Genomic DNA, 25713 nt, shown 5'->3' on the forward strand with positions numbered 1-25713 from the left:
TTACTGTTAAATAGATGACTTCTTTAATAAAAGAAATTACACTGTGACATTCATGAGGCGCTGGAATGATATTGCTTCAGTAGCTTACAGTACAGAACCCAGCCCAGTGTTATAACATCACATTTTGACACCGGTGTGTCGTCAAACGTACAAATCCTCTGGAGAAGACGAGTCTCTTCAGTCTTACTCTGTTAATCTACATTCAAATCCACTCAAAAATGGTGAAAAGAAACTGTGTACACACAATCCACGATGGAAAATAAAGCACAAATGGATGGACTATACAAGCACCAGGTAATAGGGATGAGCAAACGAACACGTGGGAATGAGGGGAAGAGACAGGCTGAGTATAGGACATGCGGCAGGAAGGGACTGAGGCGAGGTAAAGCCAGGTTTAGTGGGCCGAGGAGTGCTTTGGGAGCAGAGCCATAGATACTGTTTGGCCATGCACAGACGGGCAAACTGGCGGCCATCTTCACTCCATTACATCAGCCTACAGTTTGTGCATCTTTCATTAATGTTTGCTGCCATTTTAGAGCAACATTTGAATTTGAGTTTAATATAAAACCCTTCAAAATAATTTGAAACACAGAAGAGCCCATTTCTGGGACCTGGTTTGGTTTAGTCAGATAGCTGCGTATAATATATATATATATAGAGAGAGATTATATTATATTATATTATAATATCTATGGGCACAGAGCGGGAGGGGGGTTTGTGCATGTGTGTGTGCCCAGAGGTTTGTGGGGTGGGGTCAGGGGTCAGGGATCAGTGTCTACTTGAAATACTTGACAGGTGGGGGCACCTTGATGTCCTGGCCTTTCTCCAGTCTCTTCTCACACTCGATCAGGTAGTTGACACCATCGACCACTGTCTGCACCAGCTGGACCTGAGGGACGGACACATCATATTTTAGTGCATTTATCCATTTTAGCAAAAGAAAAATGATCAGACACAAATTATTACTCAAAACAGAGTCTTATATGTCTTAAACATGTCTGGAATCTGTTACTTTTTTAGTTTCCAAAACACTCTTTTGGCCCTAATTAAAGGGGTAGTTTGGATCTTTCAAAGTGGGGTTATATGAGGTACTTATCCACAGTAGGTGTATTACATACAGCAGATGTCTGCTGGCGTGCCCCCTGACTGGAGAAGCAGGGAGGAGTATCTACACAGCAGTAGCAAAATGTATTTTAGCCATCCAAAAAAAATCAATAACAGTTTAACTGTACACTATATTTAGAATATTCTCGCTGCATTATCTTGCTGCAGACAGTCCTTTTCGATGGAGAAGCCGTTAACGGCCCCATCTATCCTTTAAAGCTACTAGGTGAGTAATGTTAGCTTGCAGAACACAGAACTACTGGTTCACCGCTGCCTCGCCTGGCATAGTTTGTTTGGGTTATTGTGTGACCAACCCTCTAAAATACAGAAGTCACACAATGAAAGAAACAAACTACGTGATCAAGGCAGCGGCAGACCAGCAGTGTTCAGGGATGTTAAATCACAGTTTTTCTCAGTGGAGTCTGGCTTTGATATTGACAATATTCTAAATATTGTATATCACTGCTAGAGAGAATGTCTTTTCATAAAACTGGGCTATCTACTTTTGAGATTGGTGCAACATGACCAGAGAAAACAGAGGAAAAGGGGCTGTGGAATTTGCTTTTGCTCAAGAGGCTGAAAAACTCACAACTACCAGAATGAATTTTGCCACAAAGGACCAATAAATACTGCTCTTGGTAGGTGATGTAATGCAAGCTTGGCTATTTTGATACAGAAACAATATGGCCTCTGGCTCATCACAAATGATCTCAAATTACAGATAAATGGTACACTAAAATACTGTATGTTTCTGAAAACGTTTGAGGCAAGAGATAGGCAATGCATTACCAGAGTCTTGGTTTATATTTGTTAAGCACTGCTTAGTATTACGGTTTGATCTCAGTATTTTCAGCCTCTAATTTTACAATACAGGGAACAGTATGGGGCTCACTTCCAGTTCAGAGACTCTCGTATTACAGCCAAGAAGTGCACTAAAATATGTTTAGGAAGACATTTTAGGCGAAAAATAAGCAATACAGTAGAGCAACCTTGGTTTATATTTAATGGTAAATGGACCTGCACTTGTATAGTGCCTTTTCTAGTCATCTGACCACTCAAAGTGCTTTTTACTTTGCTTTTTACACTACGAGTCACATTCACCTATTCACACACTGGTTGCCGAGGCTACTGTACAAAGGTACCACCTGCTACCCAGTTTTTAAGACACTTACAACTGATGGAACAGCCACCTGGAGCAATTTGTGGTTCAGTATCTTGCTCAAGGATACTTCGACATGCAGACTGGAGAAGCTGGGGATCAAACCGCTGATCATCTGATGAGTGGACGACCTGCTCTACCTCTGAGCCACAGTCGCCTGGAATCAGTGCTACTTAGTTTTGTGGGCATACAAAAATGTAGAAGTACAATCTGTAGTCAAGCAACAGCCCTAGAGCCAGAGAATATTTGAGCTGAGAGATGAATAGGGAGTTCAGGGCACTGGTAAGATGGAGGGAAGTCTACCGCAGTTCATTTAGCGTCAGTGTTGGTACTCCTGCTTCTTCAAACAGGGGGAAAGACAACAGAGACCGACTGTATGTTATACACTGATTATGGATAAGTACCTCATACAACCTCACTTAAAAAGATCCAAACTACCCCTTTAAGATTACAGGTGACACAGCTTTCTCCAAATACAGCGACTATCAGTTACTACAGACACAAAATCTACAGCCCCGACATCTGCAAACCTCTCTCTACCAAAGTATGGACATTACAGACACATGTAAACACAGGCAGTCTGCATTCTAAACCGAGCAGAGCCATCAACTCAAGGCTGATAACCTTATCCAGGAACGCCTCCACTAAACTATGGTCAAAAGTACAGCCCACCTCCAAAGCAGACACTTATCTGCTGCTCTCATTTACAGCAACATCTGTAAGATAGTTTATAAACTGTAGCTGCACAGTTTGAATACAGGAGGCTCAGCACAGGATGTTTTGTACTTTCTGAAAGATGGCAGAATATCAATCTATGGTCATCAACTTGCAATTTTTTCCACATCCTAACTTAGATACTAATCAGATAATGTTACTGTGTGTGATAAAAACATTACTATGTCTTATTAACATGTGGCCTGAGTAAAACCATCATGAAAAGTCATCAGGACTTAAGAGCCCTTTTCCTAAGCTTTGCCAGGAATCAAGATTTTATTTTGCACACACAGGATACTGTCTCTGCTCTGGAATCTTCTTCTCCTTAATGTCCTCTGGCGCTTTGCTCCAGCTGTCCCTACTTCGCCTATCCCTCCATCTATTAACTTGTTGACTCCACCCTCAGAGTGCTCCTGTCCTGAGTGGTCATCAGTCTGGATGATGGAGGACCAAGCAGCAGTGAGCACCCCACGCTCTTAAAATACAGGAGTGGACACTGGAGTCAGGCGGGTGCAACGCTGCACTTAAACCTCTCTGTGTCAAAGTCCTGGATTTATTTTTGCACAGAGGCAAAGAACAGTCTGTGTTCAGTCAATTACAAAAAGTCACATCTTAAATTAAGAAAATTAGATGAGTGATTCTCACTACGCCCAGAAACAGTAAAGAGCCATCTCCACTCTGCATGTAATCAGAATAAAATAAGTGACCACAGGCTTAAGACAATAGAGAACAGCTCCATTGTACTGTACGACTCTGTCAGGCATGACAGCATGAGACAAGGACATAACAAAGACAAACTACATGTACAGTCTGGACAAGGACACTTCTCCTCCCCTCTCCTTTTCTGTCCTTTCCTCTCCTCTCCTCTCTTTTCCTTTCCTTCCCTCTCATCTCTTTTCCCTTTCCTTTCCTGTCCTCTCCTCTCTTTTGTTTTCCTTCCCTCTCATCTCCTTTCCTGTCCTTTTCTTTCCTCTCATTTTCTGCTCTTTCCTCTCCTCTCTTTTCCTCTTCATTCTTTTCCTCTCCTCCCATTTTCTGTCCTCTCCTCTCTTTTCCTTTCCTCTCATTAACTTTTCTTCTCCTTTCCTTTCCTCTCCCTTTTCTCCTCTCCTCTCTTGTTTTCCTTTCCTCTTGTCTCCTTTCCTTTTCCTTTCGTCTTTTCCTTTCCCTTCCTCTTCACTCCCTTTCTTTCCTCTTCATCCCGTTCCTTTCCTGTCCTCTCATCTCCTTTCTTTTCCTTTCTTCTCTTCTCCTCTTTTCCTTTCCTTTCCTATCCTCTCCTCCTCTCTCCCTTTCCTTTCTCCTCTCCTCTCCTTACCTCTCGCTCCTTTTTTGTGCCATATTTAAGTTGCTATTTGTGCTCCAAAAAATCCAACTCATAGACACAAAACATTCCCTTCAAAATGGTCCAGTTGCTGTCCGACACATTACTAATGTCTCCGTGGTAACATGGTACACTCCATCAATAAACAAACATTCATTCATTATTATATAAATAACTAATCCAGACATCTGTCGGGGGGTCCAGGGATCCTTTTTGGCATTTTTTCATTGATAGACAAGCTCTGTTTTGATGCTTTTATGCACTGTGTCACCTTATTTACATCCCAGTACAAAGAAAATTCCCAGTGTGAGGAAATTCATTCTAATTGTGAATTACAGCATGATCAGTGGGCCACCCAGCACCCTATCACAGGCTGGATAGCATGTATCATGGGGCTCTGAGATTCATTACAAACTTACTCATCATTGTGTACTACACTCAAAAGTGAATTGGCCTGCTTTGTGTATACTCTGCCTCAGTCACTGCTGTGTTTTTATTTACAGAGCTATTGCTGGCAACCTACTTATCTTCTCTTTTGAATATGAAATATGAAAATTACAATCTCCGTTTGCAGGACTTTTTGCGTCTTGTTGTTCCCAAAATCAGAACTGAACTGGGTAAAAAAGCCTCAGATGTTCTCTGCACCTACAACATGGAGCAATCTGCAGAACGATCTTAAGCTTCAAGGCATGGTGACCTTGAATGAGTGTAAAACCATGAGTCCAGGTTGTCTGTGTGTTTTGTCTAATCATTTTATGTTACTCTAATCCATGTGCTTTTATGTAAAGTTTATTTGTTGTTGAAACTGTGTTGCTGCTATTCTTGGCCAGGTCTGCCTTGTAAAAGGGATCTTTGATCTCAGTGGGACAACCCTGGTTAAATAAAGGCTAAATAAAAATAAAATCCATCTGGTAGTAAGTTGAGTATAACTGTGCTACACTGACAGCGCTGTGATGCAATAAAGGAGCAGGAGCAACTCCACTGAGTGGCAGGTGAATGCTTTGCTCTGGGGATGAAAGGTAGAGAATCACTCACATCCTTAGTTTTTTTTTGTTTTTGTTTCTTACCATCTCTGTGCATTACCACAGAGGTTTGCCTACCTCAGACAGTCCCAGGCGGTCCAGGTTGGAGATGTCGAAGGTACCACCCACGGCAGCGGTGTCCACGCCGCCAGTTCCTCGCTTCTGCAGGCGTAGGTTGTCCAGGATCTTACTGAAGCGGGGATCCTTAGGGTTAGGGAAGAGGAGTTATTCTACACAGTCTCAAAGCACTGTAATCACCATAATACTCAGTACACAATTAAAATTTATTTTCTTTAAGGTTTCTGCAGGTACCATTCAGACATTTTGAGTTTGCAACCACCAACATTTCATGAAGAAAGATCTTATGAACAGCTCATTTCTAGGTGAACATGACCAACAAAAGTTCTGATAATGCAATTTGGCAGTAACTGTTGCAAATCACATCATCAACATTATTTTCAAAGTTAAGTGAAACAGATGCAATTGAGAAAATAATTTATTTGGCATTTAGCAGTACAAATCTTGTAGGTGACATGCATGTTGATACAAAATGTGGAAAAAGAGAGAAAACCAAACTAACTCTGCTGCTTGTCCCATTCTCATCTTTTAATTTAATACTCTGATTTTTTTTAAGGCCATGCAGACGCTCTATTTTTCATTGTGTGACACAAATAAAGTGGTAACACAATTGATCCCCCATTATCTACCGCTCCTTTTGATGCTATCAGCCCATTAAATGGCCGTTATCAGTTGTTATCACTACCATTATAATGCTTCAGATGGGCAACTTCCCAGAAGGCCAAAAGGTGCTATCTAACACGTCCTCATACATAGTTAACATTGTGAAACGACTGCAATTTGATAAGGTTTAGGAAAAGATCAGGATTAGGGTTCAAATAAAGCAGCGACCTATATCTAAAAGTTAGATGCTTCTTGTCTCAGTCAGACTCTGAAAAGCTGGTGCAAAAGCAGCCAGAGTTTTAACAAAACCAAAAGGTCTGACCACATAACTCCTATTATATCTTCTCTTCACTGGCTCCCAGTAAAACAGATGATTGATTTTAAAATACTTATTATTTACTTATTGTTTTTAAATGTTCAAATTGTTGAGCTCCTTCCGATGTTGCTGACATGCTCATAAAGAACACACCAGAGATCCCCCAGATCATCAAATACAGGTCTACTCATTGTACCTAAAATCAACTCTCAATCAGCTCATGGTGCTTTTAGTCATTATGGTCCTACTCTCTGGAATTCTCTTCCACATGAACTATGATCTGCTACAACAGTGTTCTCTTTTAAAAGCAAACTAAAAACGTATGTTTTTTAGCAAGCTTTAGTTAGGTTTTAAGTGTATTTTTATTTGCTTTAGGAATTAGTATTACTATAGTTATCTCCCCTTCTTTAAGAAAAATGATAATAACAGTACCCTCTTATTTTGTTTGTTTTTATCATGTCCTGCTTGTTTTTATATATGTAATACTTTATTATCTTATATATTTTATGTTTGTCATGTATACTGTATCTTAAGCACATTGAGTTTATGCTTGTCATATGAAATGTGCTATATAAATAAAATTGACTTGACTTGACTTGTGGACACAGTAATTATGATGGTGGCAAAGGAGAGAGTCAGGAGACGTAGAATAAAGACCGAGAAAGTCTGTATGGGGAAGAGGTCAGGGTGGATGGATGGGTCAAACAAACACTGGATTTTCTCCCAGGAGACCCCTGTTTGTGTCCCGAGTGAAGCCATTTTATCTTACATCACTATGTTAGGTATGTTTCACACGTGACGTAAGCTAAGTATGTTACGCAAGTTAACTTGTGTACATAAGTTAAAATAAATAAATGGTAACTTTTGGTTTCACATAGGACACAATCAGTGGTCTCCTGGGTGAAAGTCCTGTGTTCTTTATGCAGGGTAACCTAACTCTCTCCTTTGCATTGGTCATAATTACTATGGCCACTAGAGGTCACAACCTAACAATAAATTTAGGAGGTAGAGTTGTGCCAATCTACCTTAAATCTACGCTCCTGATGGCAACTGATAACAGTAATTTAATGGGCTGATAACATTCAAAGCTGACATCACTGCTGCTGATTGGCTGAGCTTGAGGGCTTGGCTTTCTTAACATCCAGGTCAGCAGTGATGACGCCTGCTACTAGCTGGTCACTTTCTAGCTGGTCACTTTCCTCCTTGACCTTCCACTCGTTGAAATGCTGTGTTCTGTGTTTGTGCTCATTACAGTGAGCCGTTTCATTATTGTTAACCAATTTGTTTGATGACGGGTGGGCCGCAGTTAGCCTCTGGTCGCTAACTGCACTTATATATACATCGTAAGTAGCTTGCACTTTAGATTATGTAGCACGAAGAGGTAGGGGTGAACTGCCATTTTTGTTATAACATTTTTTCCTCCTGTTTTTATTTAGTTTAGGGAGTCAGGCCCATTCTTTTGTTTGCAGGGCCTAGGCAGCACTTTGGGGGAAGATAGGTTTTGTTTTGTTTGTTATTTTGGCCATGATTCACCCCCAAGTCCTTGCCTCCTACTGTGCACTAATTTCTTGTATCACTTGTGTTTAACAGAAAACTATTTTTAGCTGTAAAAAAAAAAACCTCTTAGATGAATTGTATTAGCCATAAATTGCTCACTGTTGTTCACACATATATACTCACCGTGTCACTTTTTTATGTCACTCTCCAACACCCCTAGACTGCGGCGTAACATATCTACTTAAGAAAAATATCAAATTATTTTCTTTCTGTTACATCTATAGTGTTACCTTGCTCAGCAGGGGCAGCTTGACGTGAACCCCGGCCCTGAGCCCTGTGCCCAGGTTGGAGGGGCAGGTGAGGATGTAACCGAGCCTCTCGTTCCACATGAACTCCCAGCCTCTCTCCTGGATCAAACGCTCCACCTTAGAGAGACAGAGGGGGAAACAAGCGCAATATAATGACTGTGTGTTTCATCATACTATCTCTGACCTTTGGTATGTTGGCTAGATGTGTACATACTGTTCACACACATTGCAAATTGTTGTAGTAGCTGTGGATTTTTTTAAACTGAGAAGTAAAGAGTGGAAAGTTGCTGTCTTGGAGCAATACTGAATGAACTCTTGTAGGAGTGGGCTGATACAAACACTGGCATAGTGTTAGTGCATACAGTTTAACTGATGCTAATGTAGCACTGAGGTATTCTGTCACCCAACAGTGCAGTGCCAGATGTTGCATTGCTTGTCCTTTGCTCTATCTCTAATGGGGAACTTGGAACACTTAAATAATTTATGTTTGAACAACCATGTTCGGTCTAAAGGCTTTATTTTCGTGGCAGGACAAAGACTAGTATAAGCAGTTTTTTTTTTGCTTTTGCAAGCGTACACTAGATGCTTTTACACTGTATTAATGCACTCCCTTTTTGGCTGATTAAATCTTTACAGCCATCTGATGACAGCAAAGTCTGTTCCAGCTGCTAACTTCAAGATGCTGTGCCCAAGTGCACAATGGCCCACTATGGTCCAGCAGCTTGGTTAAGTCATGCACAGCTGACACTAGACTGCTGTAAAGTAACCACACCAGCGTCTCTGATTCACAATCTAGTTAAAATCTGAACAATAAAAGGACCACAAATGACTTTCTTCATTTATTAAACACATTTTTCTCCTCACAATCTGTTACGTCACTCATCAACTTTAATGAATACAGTTAAATTCAGAGAGTCTGTCTGTCAGCAAGAAACACTTTTACATCAGCGATCATCATTTCCATTCAGCCACACTGAGACTGATCATTCCTGAGCAACAAGGTGATGAGTTACAGAATTTTAATTTCCCCTGAAACATTTGGCCTTATAAACCATTTCCAGTGTTCAAAGACACCATAATCATGTTCTGGATTAATAAATAATGAACTCACACTCAGAATACAGGGTTTGACGCTAACTTTTTTCCCAAGGAGCACATGTGCTCCTAAGTTGAAAAAGTAAGGAGCGCACAAAGAACTTTAGGGGCACAATGTAAATTGATCAAATAATGTGTTTTCCGTAATAAACGTGATGCAAATAGACATTTACAAGCAAAATTATTTAATGAATTTGTATACAAAATGTACAGAAAGGTAAAATCATCAAGCTTTGAAAAAGTATTGCAATTTAATTTTGTCTTTAATGTTATTATCTTATATATATTATCTTTGCAACATGATTATCTTATATAATGTTATTACTATCCTAAAACATTCTCCAGGTCCTCTGAAACTCTGCAGGACTTAAGCCTCTTTCACACAGAGCTTTCGCAGCGCCCACCGTGGGGTAGGGCACAGAGGACAGGATTTGGGGGAGTACAGGCTCGTTCAGGAGCTACAGCTCCATGGTGACCGCTTCTGGGTCTACTTCAGGCTCTTCTCTGCTATTGGACGCACGGTGCCGAGGTGTCGTCACAGCGCGTTGCTGTGAAATTAAAAAAAAATTCAATTCGAGCGCAGGCTGGCAGCGCGCAGGCTGGCAGCGCGCAGGCTGGCGGCACGCAGACGCCCCAACATGCGCCCCCCTCACGCGCCGCTCAGCTCAGCGGCAGAGTGGTGCACTCTTGCGCCGCGGTAGCACGTACACAATGAATGGGTTCGTCGGCAGAAGTCTGCGCTTTGCACGCTCTGTGTGAAAAGGGCTTTATTTCCACCCTGCCCAGCAGCGATACCGTGGCGAACGGTCCCTAAAGGCCTCTACACATGATCAGCTGTAAAACCGCTTTGCGCTGGCTGTCCCATTGTTTGTCTATGGAGAGGGCAGCAACACCTGACAAAGCGGCACTGCTACCCTTGGCGTCACGCACCGCTCTGATTTTCCGCCCGAGCGCTGCGCTCAGAGTTGAAATTATTTGAACTACGGGGAGAACGGAGCAGGCTTCCCCGGAGATCCACCCGGTCCATCTCCTCCACACTTTGACTTAGGCTATTTCCACACTGCCAACAGTGGGACTTATATTCATTGTGCCGACAGTGGCTTGGAAAACCGCCCATAACTGTGTCACACGGGGAAGAGGGAAGGCGGCTGGAGTTCCTCCAACATTTGCGGTTAGATTATTATATTTTTTTATTGACAAAAATATAGGCTGCTTCGGCTGATTTTTTCATGCGCACATGTGCCCCTAAATATTTTTTACAGTTCGCACACACCTATTTTTAGTCGCAAATGCGAGTGAAACGCTTGCACTGTCGAGCCCTGGAATATCAATATATATAGATGCAAATAATTAATAAATGACAAACGCATTCTGTGACTGCACAGGACACAGTAAAATATAGAACGCAGGTTGTTCTTCATGTGCAGGTGTTAACAGAGACAAAACACTGCTGCTCTGCCATTGATAACTGGATCTATTGGGGTTCGAATCCTGGTCAGGGCAGGTAACAGTTATCCAGTCTGGACCCTTAGGCAAGGTTCTTAATGCTGCTAGCCTACCTCAGGATGAGTGAAACTGCAAAAACATACCAGCTCGGACATCGCCCGGGTCAACACCACCTCAGGTGCTAGGGAGCCGGGGCAACCTGATGAGAAATTGGCTACTGGAACAAAACATAGATGAACTAGACCAGAGAATATGGAACTGTTGGAATGCTACTATTCAAATAACCCCAGCAAGAGGGGCTACAAGCAGAGGATGTGGGATATATGGATGCTTCGAAACCCAACATCTACACTGGCAAAGAAACAACTCCTAGCCCAGTGTTCTAACACCCACAAACGGCAACTGCTACCACAACTAGAGATTGATGAGGTGCAACAAACATGCTTCGGCAAGGAGGAGACAGAACAACATCATTATTCCCACACTCCAAGATTGGCTACCAAGCCCAGCAAAGGCGAATGACCTGAGATTGAGATTAATGAATGAACCGGAATTAAGAGGAGGACGAACCATCATGGAAGGACAAGCCCCTGCACGGCATGTACCACCAATAGATTTTATGAGTGGCCGACATCAAGAAATCCTACCAGTGGCTGGAAAAGGCTGGACCGCAAGACACCACCAATCATGGCAGCATAGGTCTCTGTCGAGAAGAGTGCTGTCCTAGGAAAAGCTAAGATACTGTGCAGAACCTTCAAACTCCCAGGCCTCTGGTAGAGGACCCGAGCTTGAGGAAGACACACCACCACCTCCAATGGGTGTTGCCTCACGTGATGTTTCAGAGGAAAAGATGTCTTATTTCTCTAAAGGCATGTTTTCTTGTTTCTTCCCTACTCGCATGTCTCCCTCGTGTCTTACGAGGACGAGGCTAAGACATGAGGAAGAAACACAAGTGAGAGAAATGTAGATGCAAGACCAGGTATTGGGATGAACCCATAGTCTCGCTCTGTCTCATCTCAGCATCTTTAACAGTCCACACACAAACACTGCCTTACCTCCTTGAGGCCTCTGCAGAACCTCTCAAAGACTCTTTTCATGTTCCCTCCCTTCTCCATGGAGATGACCCTGGTGTGATCCTCCTCATTGATCCAAATCAGGAATGTCTTCTCGTTGTTGTGCCTGCACACAGAGAAGTTATACTCAGTATTGATCCCCGTAGGTTTGGGCTATTTGTCCTCTGTGTTTGCACCATTGTAGCTATCAGTGAGCAGTGGAGAGACACAGTGCAGCACCCAGGGTGGGGTAATTTATTCTGATGCAGTAACCTCTAAACTTGAACCTAGAGCTGATATTCCTTTCTTATTCACAAGCAGAACATAAATTAATATTTAAATATTTTTTCCCCCAGACTGAATCAATGCTTAAGTTATTTTTTGGAAGACAGTGTACAGGATAAGTTAATTAGCAGAGATTGGTGATGGGTTTTCTTGACTAAGAGAGTCATATCATATTGTCGAGTAGAGGGGAAGCCATTCACCATCAATCACTATATCACAATCACAATAATGCTCGTTTTTGCCTCAGGTCATTGACTGATCTTAAAGGCTGCACTGTGCTCACACGGCCTTGTGGTATTGATTTGTGACATACTCAAAAGAAACTTGACATCTGATAAACGATAACTTAAAGTAAAATCTGTTGGATGGAAACCTCACAACTCAGGGATATCAGTTTGTCAGCAATTGGGACAAGCTTACAAGAAAGGCTCTTCTCTGTTCTCTTTTTCTAAAAATAGTTTAAACAAGTCGATATATGAGCAAGTGTGCAGACAGTGTTGTACTGACATTCCTATCTTTAGCCGTGCCAGTGGTAGGGTGATATGGATGGTGGTGTCAGTGTTGGTTTGTCTATTCATTGGTCTTACATAAGTGTACAGATAGACAAATGTCAGCAACTATTGTATGGGTTAAATGGCACAGACATTCAGGGTCTTCAGAGTAGAAATCTTAATGACAAAATCCCTGAGCTTTTAATCTCGTGTCCTTGGCAAGTACAGCAATTCACTTGTCGCACACATACAAAACTCAAATAACCTTTGTTTCCAGTGCCATGGGGAATTAAGATTTCATTCTCAAGGGAGATCAAGATAGAGAAACAAGATATTGCAAAAACGAAGATCCAAATTGCTGTGAATTGTGCTGTAAATATTCCTGGCAGTATATTAATCATCAAGATCTTGGCCACCCTCCAACCTCCCCTCAAGTGCCACAGTAACATTTCCAATTGCAAAGATAACAATAAAAAAATTGAAAAAGCAAAGTACAGCGACATTTGTTGAACACATTCATGTTTCCCAGAGGAAGCAGTCATTGAATCTTGATGACCCATTGATCCCTCCTACCACCAATCTCAGGGCGAACTCTCCACTTTGATACATGACATTCCAAATTTTAAAGTGCACAAAGCTACTGTCAGCCGCTACAAAGACTTTTTGTCCACACTGACCTCCTTAATATTGTTAGAGATTTAATAAGGTAATGGATAGGCTATGGAGACAGCAGGTTAGGGAGAGGAAGAGAAAGAGAGAAGGGAATACAGTAGTGCAGTATAAAAAAGAACATGAGTAAGGAGTGAAACAACAAAGGAATATTAGAAGGACAGGGGGTTGTTAAGAATAAATGCGAGAAAGTAGAGCATGACATATGGGAAGTGAAAAAATGAAAGGAGAGCGGGGGAGAATGAGCCAGAGAGGGAAAGAAAAAGCTGCCAGTGGACCTGAAAGAAGAGATGATGGAGGGATGGAGTGAAGGTGAATTATTAAGGAGAGGAGAGGCTGATACGGCTGGCAGACAGAGAGAGGGGGGAGGCTGGTGATTGATTTTGGCTGGCTGATGCCCTGCATTTGGCTATTCCTGGGTAAAGCTAAAACTAAAGGCTGAGGGAGCACTGTCTGCTTTGCTAATACACCTCCACCACAGCTCAGCAACGGGGAAATGACATTACTGGTGCAATCATGCGAGCTTGGAAAGTCACTGGAAAGTTCATAAATGTCAATAAGATTAAAGATTATGGGGTATTTTTTTCACATTTTATTTGTGTTCTGTTCAATATGAAAACTAATAAACTAAGCATTGAAAGATTGACCTATTTTGGGACACAGGGAAGTTTACAGTTGCAGATTTTGTTTGTGTGTGTTCAAATCCTGATGCATCTGAATGATGCTAGAATTATCCACAAAAAAGAAAAAGTAACTATCCCAAAAATCTATTAAAAGCTGGCAGCAAATGCCCTCTGTTTCAGATTACTGACCATGTCGCTCCAGTTAAAACATAACAGTTACATGGACGACCAACAGCACTTAAAGAAATGGTGTAGGAAGTGAGGATGCCGAAGAGAATCTGATGGAGGACTGAACATAAATGGTGCAAAACCAACCTACATGTTCACTAAACGCTATAATTATAACTATTATAATGCTATAATTGTAAGTCAGCAGACATTCAGCAAGTTACAAACTGCTCAAATCCATCATATCAATTCAATTTTGTAATGTTACATTATTTTACAAGAGTACCTCAGGTCTGTCCTCAACTTCACATCAATGCACCGCAAGAGTTAACTGCAATGTCTCATCTATTACAGGAAGTCTGCAGGAATCAGACACTTCAATTCAATGATTTTTAAGACCTTTTCAAGATTTTTGACCAAATTTAAGGCTGATTTATGGACATATCATTATTTGTTACTCAAGCATTGCAGGTAAGTATGTCTATGATCCCGAGCATAGGTTGGTTTTATGTAGGAAAACGTGATTATTAGCGTGAGTTAGGGTTAATCTACATTTTGCTGACAGATATGTGCAAGTATTAAGTAAAAAGACAGGATGATATTCGGAGGTAGGTTTAAAGATTTGTAACATTAGAAAAAACTTTCATGTGAAAGACCTTCACTCATTTTAACAAAAAGGAATTAAAAGATAGATAAATGTAATTAGATAAAACGTTTGTGGCAATTAAGACTTCATAATTCAAATTTGAGACCATTTAATGACCTTTAAGGCCTGATATTTATACAATTGAATTTAAGACATTTTATGACTTTTTAAGGACCTACAGACCCCCTATATTAAATTAAATAATACAGCAGATAAAGAGCTCCTCTTGCTCTGTATAGTCCACTAAAATTATTAATTCTTTCCTTCCTAACTTATTGATGTCTCTTAAAAACTGACAACCCCAAAAGACCATACTAAATGGTCACTTGTTAAGGAGGCATGTCATTTCACTGATACTCTTAATACATACCCTTGTCTCACCTTTTCTAAATAAATAAATAACCCACAGTAGAGCCAGGTATTCTGTAATTCAAAGACTTCCAGATTCAGTTGGTCTGTCTGCTCCGTTCTTCCCTGTTTTCCTTTCAGGATAGGAGCTCCTATGTTTCAATTCAAAGTTTTACATCTGTTGAAACAAAACTTTTCTGAGGAGTTCCACAAGGGTCAATACTGGGACCTTCACTTTTTAATTTGTTAATGCTCCCGCTTGGCAGCACCATAAAAAAATTCAACGTATATCTTGCTTTTCATATACTAATGGTACACATACTGTGTCTCCCTTTTCTGTGATGACCCAAATAAATAAACAACCCAGTAATATAGACAATTAATTTATTTACACTTGAAGTCACCGTCTCTTAAATACAGTGAACAAGACAGAGCCTCACTAGTAATCTGGATGCTGATATAAATGTTGGAGAAAAAAGCAAATAACGTACATGAGCTGCTATTAAATTGACATTCGAAGTTACAGATTTCACAACTGATTCTGACAAACTGGTTCACGCAGCCATCACGGAAGAGTCAAACATGACTCACTGCTGTATGGCTTAAGCCTTTTGTGCTTACATGTAATGCAATGCACGACTGCAAAGATAATATTGCCCTGTCTTGCCTTGAATAAAGAAGTTTGCCCAACAAGCAGGAAGATTGTATTCAAAGGAAGAATGACTTACCAGATACCACGGGCATCTGGCCAATCACGAGCCATTCCTGCACAGGTCAGGAGGGGTGACACAGGCTTGTCAAAGAGGAAGTGGTCCTGTTGTAAATACAGAGAACAGACATTTTTTTTTACTCAGAGTGCCAACAGTGGTCAGCTTGCACTGGACAGTATTGTCAAAGTGAGACAGAAACAAGAGTGTGAGACTTGAGAATTCAATAATCAGGTCAATCTGTCTGATTGTGGGCAGGAGGAAAATGCCATGGCAGGCTCGACCCACACCATTTCTGATTACATGTGATAAAATTGTCTGCTCCTTGTTTGTTTTCCTCAGCTAGAAGTTGTATTGAGTTCCACATCCACAGTGGCTCAACATCTTTACCATGAGAGCATGGTATTTACTTAAGTAACCTTACAGGAAATAAGATCAGTATACTCAGCACTTTGCATATTGATGCTGTGTACTGTCAGATCCAAAACTGTTCTAGCAGGACAGATCATATATAACCACTGCTGCTACTCTGTTAAAATGACTGATTTTAAGACTGATTTTTGCAATTTAGTCAACTGTTGTGCAACACTGTTTGATGATGTGACATAGTGAACTGTTCTGGTGCTATATTTAATAAGAGTTTTAATGCGATTAAACTACTTTAAGGTAATCGGCTCATGTGAAAACATTCTGTTTATTCAAAAACAAAAATCTAGCTCTCGGTCATGCATGGTAAAAAAAAGCCTAGGTTTGGAAAACTACCTAGCATAGCCATTAGCCTAGATTCTTTTCTTACATTCACACTGTAATTAATGTAGGCATTTTTAGAGCCCCTTTTAAAAACATAACCTCTGTCATTCCTTTATAAAATTGCAAAAAAAACATTCTTGTAAAATCTAAAAACTGGAATTATTAAATGTCATTTGACATATGGAAGTGTCAAATAACACTGCTAACCCCTCCTTCCCCCCCCCCCCCCCCGAAACTATTTCCCTGCAAAAATGGTGCATTAACACTTCAAGTCAAAAGTGGTATGTACAACATCGTCATATTCATACAGCAGCATCCCTGCATCACTCACATCGATCAACTGTTGCTGCTCTTGGTCTGTCATCTGGGTGAGACTGTAGTACGTCCCAGTCAGGTCATCCTTCAGGCCGGCGAGGGCATCCACCACCACCCTCTCCACCTCCCTGCGCTCCGCCCGGGTGCAGGCGGGGGGCAGGCTCAGCCCTCGGATACTGCGGCCCGTTCTCACCCTGGACGACAGCACGTAACGCGGGTCAAAGTTGCCCGACTGGATCTGAAACAAAGGCAGGTAGGGAAATAGTTCAACATTTGACTTATCTTAAAAGAAGACGCTCTGTGTTGTCAGTGAGAGTGTTACCTTGCTGGCATCCAGGTCGGTGGGGTGCTTCATGGTACGGGGGTCATAGCCATTGTGCCTCTCTTTGATGATGGGATCCAGCAGATCTGCAAATACCTGAAAAACACCCAAGACATTTTATGCATTACTAATTTGTGTGCTATGATATGGACTAAATATGTGGCATCTGACATTATCCATATCCACACAGGTACCATTTATGATATGGTATGGCTGGCATTCATTCTGCCATAGCTATTAAATATATTTATACTCTAGTTATCTCTTTGGCACTCCCTTGGTTATCTCCCTTGGCACTTTTTGATAAACAAGCTCTATTTTGATGTGTTTTTATGCACTATGACACCTTATTTAAACTAAAAGTACAAAAAAATCCCAACATGAATCAATTTATTTTCATTGTGATTTAGAAAAAGCTCAGCGGGCCACCAGGAATCCTATCTGGCCTGCAGGCTGCAACTTGAGTATCACTGCTGCACACCTATCCCAAACTACCTCAAACAACAGTGACTTCTATCTCAGTTCAAATAGATGCTCTACTGTTTTTGGGTTTTTTTTTTTGAGATATGCTAATGATCAGGGAGAGTCAATCTCTTTTTACTTCTTAACATTGTGCTTTATAATAGCTTTTATACAGACTCAATCTCATATACAGTATAATAAAGAAAAAAATAGGAATCTGTTTCTCTTTATCTACATCATGTTGATTGGACAGATAGTCTTTCTATGTTACTGTATAGTCCAGGCTATAACTCCATACATTTCCCAACAACATTATCACAACTCTTTCATTTGTAGGTGAGCACTCTCTGCACTTTTGTACACTTACCAGCAGCAGTAATACCACACCCACATCACTGAAACCAAAAGAACCACCCATGTGGAACGCAGGGAGTATTAATGAATCATAAATTGCATAACATTGTAGGGATACTGTATGATAAACATTAGCTAGAATACAAAAATGAGATTTCAGCCAACCAACAAAAAAGGAAAATTTAAGGAAGTCATAACATGGTCAGAGACTTAAATTTGATCAAAAATGTTCAACAATCAATCAACAGTTAATATCAGATTAAAAAAAACATACTGACAACTGGAAGAAGTCCTGGATTTTTCTGTGGCCTCTAAAGGCAGCATGAGATTAAAATGGAAATACAGTTAGACCCTCACTATAGATAGAAACTGAGATATCCCAAAAGGGGTGTCCTAGCCTAAAACTTTACTCTCCTGTTCTATAATACTCCCTCCTTTAAAACAGGATAGGGAGGATGGGTGGTTGTATTTTTTGGTAGTTGTAGTCAGACAAATTTCCAGATCATTTCTGATGAGTCACCTACTGTATGTTGAAACTGTCTTGACAGTTTAAAGGATGTTGGAATGGGACCGGAATGCAAATACAAATACCCCTTTTCAGTACTTTTATTTACAGTGTCACACTCTGCATATTGGACTTTAGTAATGTTGTCCTTGTCACTCCAGCTGGTGGCTTTGGGAGGCTGTGTTCACCGTCATAACTATTGTACAATACAAATGGAGATGTGCCCTTCTTATCAACAGTGAGGAGCTTGCGTGTGTTTTTGAAAAAGTACTGTGATATCTGACCTCGTAGGACTCCTCGTCTCCTGCCACCATGCCAACAGTCTTGATGAAGGGGTGCCCAGGGTTGTCCACACCCGTCTGGATGGCCTGGTCAAGCGTGTACCCGTTGGGAGTGGCCTTGTCACACAGCTTGGCGTAGATGGCAGGTGTTAGGTTACTGGCCATGCAGTTGTTGTGTTTGCGCAAGTCAGGGTACTCCGCACTGCACAAATACAATGTCAAGATAACATATTGCTGCATTGATCTTTGAAAGAGAAACAAAACAGCAGCAGTATGGGCACAGCTTAACTGTGGAGCTGTGCCCTTGGAGCAGGTATGGAGCGAGTGACTTACTCAAGGACACTTCCAAATGGCACGTACGCAGGTAACTGGGGTTTGTGTAAACCTGTGACCTTATGGCTATGGGACTCCCTGCTGCAAAATATGTCTGATAGTTATACTGCAGATGTGGGTAGTAGTGTCTGATACACTGGGACATGGGGAATAATGATACAATTTTAATTATTTAACTTGAAGACAACTGAATCTTACGGCTCAGGTGCAACAGGCATAACAGCAACTACTGTTTGACATTAAGTGTTAAAAGTGCCATTAATTTAGTACTGATGGAGAAAAAGACTTTGGATTTATGTTGTTTTAGTAAAATAATGCTGCTGATTTAACAAAAAACAGATAACTAAATCATCTAGCTTTAAATTAATTAATCACCCTAATCACCTCCTGCCAAAGACTGGTTTTTATCCACACAAAACTTTTCTAAGGCCAGTGATGGAATGAAACTGGGTTTGGCATGAGAGAAGGTACTACTGCAGACGCAGCACAGACTAAGTAGCTTATAGGTTCCTGTTTCCTGCTATCTGACAAAAGAAAAGAAAGGCTAAGATATTCCAATACAAAATTATACAAAAACTGCATTTTACAATTGCTCCCATAACAATCACCAGGCTGGGTGATGTGGTGAAATCCAAATATCACGATATTTTTGATCAAATGCCTTGATAATACTTCTGACTTCTGATAATACTCAAATGGTGACAGAAGTACTTGGCTCAATTGTGTTGTAAGTACTGACAGTAAGATAGATTGAATACTTGGTCGATAGTAGTTAGAAGCTATGCTGTGATAAAACTGGATCTGGTGACTGCAGAGTGTTCCAGGAAGTAGCCATCTTTTTTATCTAGCTATTTTGTCTATTACCTTACATTTTATCTACTGCCTTTGTTTGTTTTTAATATTATTCTACGACCCTTTAACTGAGTGCACTAGAAATTTCAATGACAATAAAGGAACCTTGAACCTTGAAAAACTGTTCCTTGAATAGCCACTTAAGGCTGGCTTAATTTCCAAAGACCATCCTGTTTTAGCCAATTTCCCGCTCCATGACAGCTGTACAGTGCAAGTGGCAACCTCCGAGGCTGAAAAATGAAGCCAGTGCGGAAGTGACAAAATCTGCATTTCACCGAATGGCCACTAGAGGCTGGCTCCAAAAGAGGGTCAATCCCCATAGGCCCCCCATGTTAAAATGCCCAACTTTACTGCACAAATACCATGTTCACAGCCTGATACGAAAAACAGTTTTGGTCTCTATAGCTAATGTCAACATTTATGACAACTGTGCTGAGGGCGATTTTTGCATAATTAAGTCTGTGAGTCAAATCCATCCCTTACTGCTCCAGAGCTCCAACCTCTCATCCAAATATGGTCAAGTCTGGCTTCTAAAATCCAAGATGGCAACAGCCAAAAAGCTAAACTCCACAAGCCAATGGGTGGCGTCATGGTAGCTATGACCATTATTTATACAGTCTATGGTACAAAAGGTGATTTTTTTATACAACTCGCCTTTTTAAATTTTATGCATAATTAAGAGCAAGGCCTCTTTGAGTGACAGACTGTTTGCGGATAGTGTCCTTGGCTTCTCAGTCAAATCCACCCCTCACTCCTCCACAGCTCCAGCCTCTCATTCACATATGGTCACTTGTGGCTCCAATAAAAAAAAAAAAAAAAAAAAAATACTAAGATGGCTACGGCCAAAATGCCAAACTCAAGGCTTCAAAATGGGAGTCCACAAACCAGTGGGTGACACCACGGTAGCTATGCCCATCATTTTATCCAGCCCATAATAACAATTCATGCTTTCACAAATTATTTACACAATGAGATTTTTGATAAATAATAATCAGTGGGTAAAAACAGATACCAGAACAGCTAAAGCAGCCTCGTAGTTCAGAAAAATATATCACTTTACTGTAATGTAGACTTTAAAACCAGGAAAAGACAACACTTACAACATACGATATCCAAAATTAGATGATCCCTAGTCTCATGTCAAGATATTAATATATTGCCAAGCCATTCTGACGAGGACATGGACATACAGTCAGGTCCATAATTATTTGGACAATGATACAGTTGTCATCATTTTGGCTCTGTACACCACCACAATGGGTTTTAAATGAAACAATGAATACCTGCTTAAAGTGCAGACTCTCAGCTTTCATTTAAGGCTTTTTTTCAAAAATGTAGTATGAACCGTGTAGGAATTACAACCATTTCTTCACACAGTCCCCCAACTTTAAGGGCTCATAAGTATTTGGACAAACTAACATAATCATCAATTAAACAGTCAGTTTTAATACTGACAGTGGAACTGGTTCTCTTGTATTTATTGATGATGTGACTGCTGACAAGAGCATCAGGATGAAAGCTGAAGTGTTTGGGGCACCATTATCTGCTCAGATTCAACTAAATGCTTCAAAACTCATTGGACGATGCTTCACAGTGCAGTTGGACAATGACCTGAAGCATATTGCAAAAGCAACCAAAGTCATTTTTAAGGCAAAGAAGTGGAATGTTCTGCAATGGCCAAGTCATATCATCTGACCTGAATCCAATTGAGCATGTGTTTCTCTTGCTGAAGCCAAAACTGAGGGCAAAACACCCAAAACACAAGCAGGAAGTGCAGACGGCTGCAGTAAAGGGCTGGCAGAGCATCACCAGGGAAGAAACCCAGCATCTGATGATGCCTATGTGTCCAACACTTCAGGCAGTCATTGACTGTAAAGGATTTGCAACCAAGTATTAAAACTGACTGTTTAATTGATGATTATGTTAGTTTGTCCAAATACTTATGAGCCCTTAAAGTTGGGGGACTGTGTGAAGAAATGGTTGTCATTCCTACACGGTTCATACTACATTTTTGAAAAAAAAAAAGCCTTAAATGAAAGCTGAGAGTCTGCACTTTAAGCAGGTATTCATTGTTTCATTTAAAACCCATTGTTGTGGTGTACAGAGCCAAAATGACGACAACTGTATCATTGTCCAAATAATTATGGACCTGACTGTACATAAAGATTTTGTCAGGGATAAACATGGCTACTCAGCTTATTCATCCTTCTCCTGGTCCACTACACAAAGGCAGAAGTTCCCCTCTCTACCACAACAATGAGTTGAAAAGATGGTTAACATTATCTGTACTAGCACATGATCTGCTGCACTGATTTTTTTAAAGTATTATTATCATTTTTCAGGGCCGTTGATGCCTTTCTTAGATAACACCAGTAGATGGATGACAGGAAATGAAGGAGAGAACTGCATCTAAGGTTGCAGCCTATGGCCGGCGTCCCATCCCTTAAGAAACACAGGCGCCGCATAACAATGTTTTCAGAGCCAGGAAAACACAGGTGGTCACAGACACAATATGTGGGCCAAGGTTCAGATAAGTATCATCACACTCAATGTGCTCCAATATCATGTGCATATTGTAAAATGTGCATTTGTGTCTGTTTTTATCGCAGGATTTAATAATGCCAATGAACTGCCTGGTCAGCGTCTTAGAGCCCATATGTCCGAAAGGAACGATGGATGTATCGCTGGTCACTGTTAAACAGTCATGCTGGGCAATGCAGTCAACAGGACGTGCAGACACTATGGAGTTCATTGCCAAAGGATTATTTTAACCAACTTTGCTGCAGTTATCAATCAAAAATAAAATATTCTGATTCACCAACATAACCACAAAGTCCCTAAGGTTACACTAGTTTTAATGATTAATAACACAGAGTTGGGCATATCCAGTTGGCAGGATTCAGGGTATGATGTCAGCTTAATGATTATGCCTGTTAATTATATCAATAACGCTTGATAAGAAAAAGCCATTGAAGGCTGTTTGGTTACTCTGGGAACTGAAACACACCTGAGGTAACCTCAGACAGCTGACACCCACAGACTGATCTCCAAACTGATAACAACACCTTTATAGTCAGTGAATGTTACTGAGTTAATTCACTTAAGTGCAAATTTAAGGTACTTGTACTTTACTTGAGCATGTCCATTTAATGCTACTTTATACTTCTACTTCACCACATTTCAGAGGGAAATATTTTGGTCTACTTTTCATTCTACTACATTGGACAGCTTTAGTGACTTCTCAGATCAAGATTTTAAACGTCAAACTTTTAATCAGTTTATAATGGGGTGAGGGGAAAAATCAATACAGCTAAGTATCACGATATTTTTGTGTGGCGATATTGTATCATCACACAGTGACAAGTATATATTTTTTTATTATATAAATATCAATATTACAAATACAAATTCAACTTTAAGTAGCCCACTAGCGTTATGAAAACTTTACCTTTAACTTTATTTTATTTGATAAAACAAACGTTGACAAAGTTTTCCTTCAAGGACATAATTTACAGTTAAGAAAAGGCAATAAATCACAATATATTGCAATACTCAGCATATCGCAACACGTTTAAAATCGCAATAATATTGTCACGATACAATATTAAGTATCGTGATAATACTGTATCGTGGAGCCTCTGGTGATTCCCATCCCTAGTTTATAATATGCATTGTTGTAGATTAAACTATCCAAAGGAATATAAAGTTGTGAAAATTATTTTTTAACATTCAGATGGAGCATAGACGGTAATGAATCAGGAATAAAAAAATCCTTTATTAACATATAACACACAGTGCTGGGAAGGTTACGTTTGAAATGTAATAGGTTACAGATTAATAGTTATCCTAGAACAAATTTAAGTTAAGTATTTTAATTACTTCTTCAAAGTAATGTAACTTATTACATTTGATTACTTTTTGATAACTTTTCTGACAAATGTTTTAAACTCGGTAATGAAGCTGAAAAATGTATAGGCTGTGCCAAAAGAAGGAATTTCTGTGCGGCAATGTAATCAACATTTTGATAAGTAACTGTAATTTAATTACATACCGTAAAACTTCAATTAATAGCCCGGGCTATTATTTGCTTAAATCACTGAACTCAACGGGCCTATATTTGGGACAGGCCTTTAATTCCTTTCATGAAAAACTGTTGCTCAACAAAGATCGGGAAACACAGTCTAATTATTTATTTGAACCAGTATGGATGTTACTTATTTAAAAAAAGGCTTCAGATAATATATTAATTATGGATCATTAATTTGATCTAGCTCCGACAGACAGCGCACTAGAGTGTGTGAGTTGTGGCACTTGAGGATTACGACACCCGGCGTACCGTCACAACACAACTATTAAAACAATACTCACAACTTGGATTAATTTCTATGAAAAACCCTTTTGATTCTTTGATCTGAGGATGCTTATGGACTAAAAGAATATGAATAACTTACAGGGTAATCGAGGAATGGACACATCATTTGAGGTAGCTAACAACCTGAAGAATTTCTATTAAAAAAAAGAACTGCTTGGTAACCACACCAGGCTTCTAATAGAGACAGGTCTTTATTTATCAAAATGTGTGGCCACACTGGACTAGTAAAAGAAACTAGGTGTTTAATTGAAGTTTTACAGTATTTTTTCTCAGTAAATGTAACTGATTACAACTACATTTATTTTGTGATTTAATTACTCCCCAACAGTGATCATAAGACTGAAAAATATGATATTTTGCAGGATGATTTTTACTTTTGATACCTTGCAATACATTTCAAATGCAGTACTTTCCATTCTAATTGTCTTTTAGTGTGGTATTGGTCCTTTTACATAAGTAAAAGAATTGTATACTTCTCCTACAACTCTTTACAGTAACATATTAGTAACATTTGGCCAGTAATAGATTGCGTTTAGACTCAGTGCACTGTAGGTGCTCTTTAGGTGTGTGACAGTTATGTAACACTCTGGGTAGGGTTTTATATCAGGCAGCAGATAAGATTTTGTTAATCTTTATAGATACACTGCTTTATAATGCAGCGTGTAGCAGGTCACGTACGCGTCACCTCCCCAGCCTCTCAGTATGTCATCCATACAGCACAAGCTATAAGGAAACCAACTGTTTTTCCTTTTCCTAATAATAATGTGTCTAATATGTGGCAGAATTAACGTGTAGGCACTTCACCTTTTCTCATGAATGTTTTGTTACATCTGTATTTTAGGAGTAAAGGTGTGTTTACGGTGCCTCTGAAAAAAGAGACTATGTCAAAAACGGTGCGTTTAATAAAGTGACTGTTAACAGCTTTGGTTAGTATCTCATGACATCCAATAATATTCCAACTGTCACTATGTAATTAGCTGCTGTATGATAGTGTAAAACGATTTTTTACAGGTCAAGGTTATTGAGGCTGTTATGGTGGTTAAATTTCACGGTACTTTGATGTTTCACACCCCGCCTTTTTTTACACATTAAATTGTCCCCGTAAAACACAATTAACCTGCGTTTAATTCGCGTGTCATGACATTATGAATAACCAAGACATGTTCATTAATGAATGTAAAGATATACAATTTGTTACAGAGCCATGTAACGGACACAGAGCGGTGGGGTAACGGTACCTGGCGGGGTACTGCCTGCGTACAGGCACTCCGGCGCTGACATGTTCCCGGTGGAGCAGGAATCCAGCCGTTACTGAGCCCCCCACCAACGACAGGAGCCCGATTTTTCTTTTGGAGGAGAGGATTCTTGAGAAGCTGCTCGCCATTTTTGTTTTTTTGTTTTCTGTGTAGGTGTTAAAAAGGTAATATTTCCACGGTCGCAGGAAGGAGGGACAGGTGGATGGTAAAGAGCGTCGGTGATGAACAGCCTCTGGTGGAATGGTAACGGCGGGGA

At 40.2% G+C, this 25713-nt stretch overlaps 1 protein-coding gene across 1 annotated transcript; it reads right to left on the bottom strand.

Moving 5' to 3' along the window:
- LOC117262606 (creatine kinase U-type, mitochondrial-like) lies at window positions 1–25713 on the bottom strand. The gene is made up of 9 exons (XM_033635630.2): window positions 25440–25713; window positions 18648–18846; window positions 17043–17138; window positions 16737–16958; window positions 15677–15762; window positions 11722–11845; window positions 8108–8242; window positions 5402–5527; window positions 1–889 (listed from the first exon to the last, which is right to left on the bottom strand). Exons 1-9 carry the CDS (start codon window positions 25583–25585, stop codon window positions 776–778), a joined length of 1248 nt encoding a protein of 415 aa, XP_033491521.1. The 5' UTR covers window positions 25586–25713; the 3' UTR covers window positions 1–775.

The sequence above is a fragment of the Epinephelus lanceolatus genome, chromosome 5 (genome assembly GCF_041903045.1).
Source record: "Epinephelus lanceolatus isolate andai-2023 chromosome 5, ASM4190304v1, whole genome shotgun sequence".
In the NCBI taxonomy this organism is placed as follows: Eukaryota; Metazoa; Chordata; class Actinopteri; order Perciformes; family Serranidae; genus Epinephelus; species Epinephelus lanceolatus.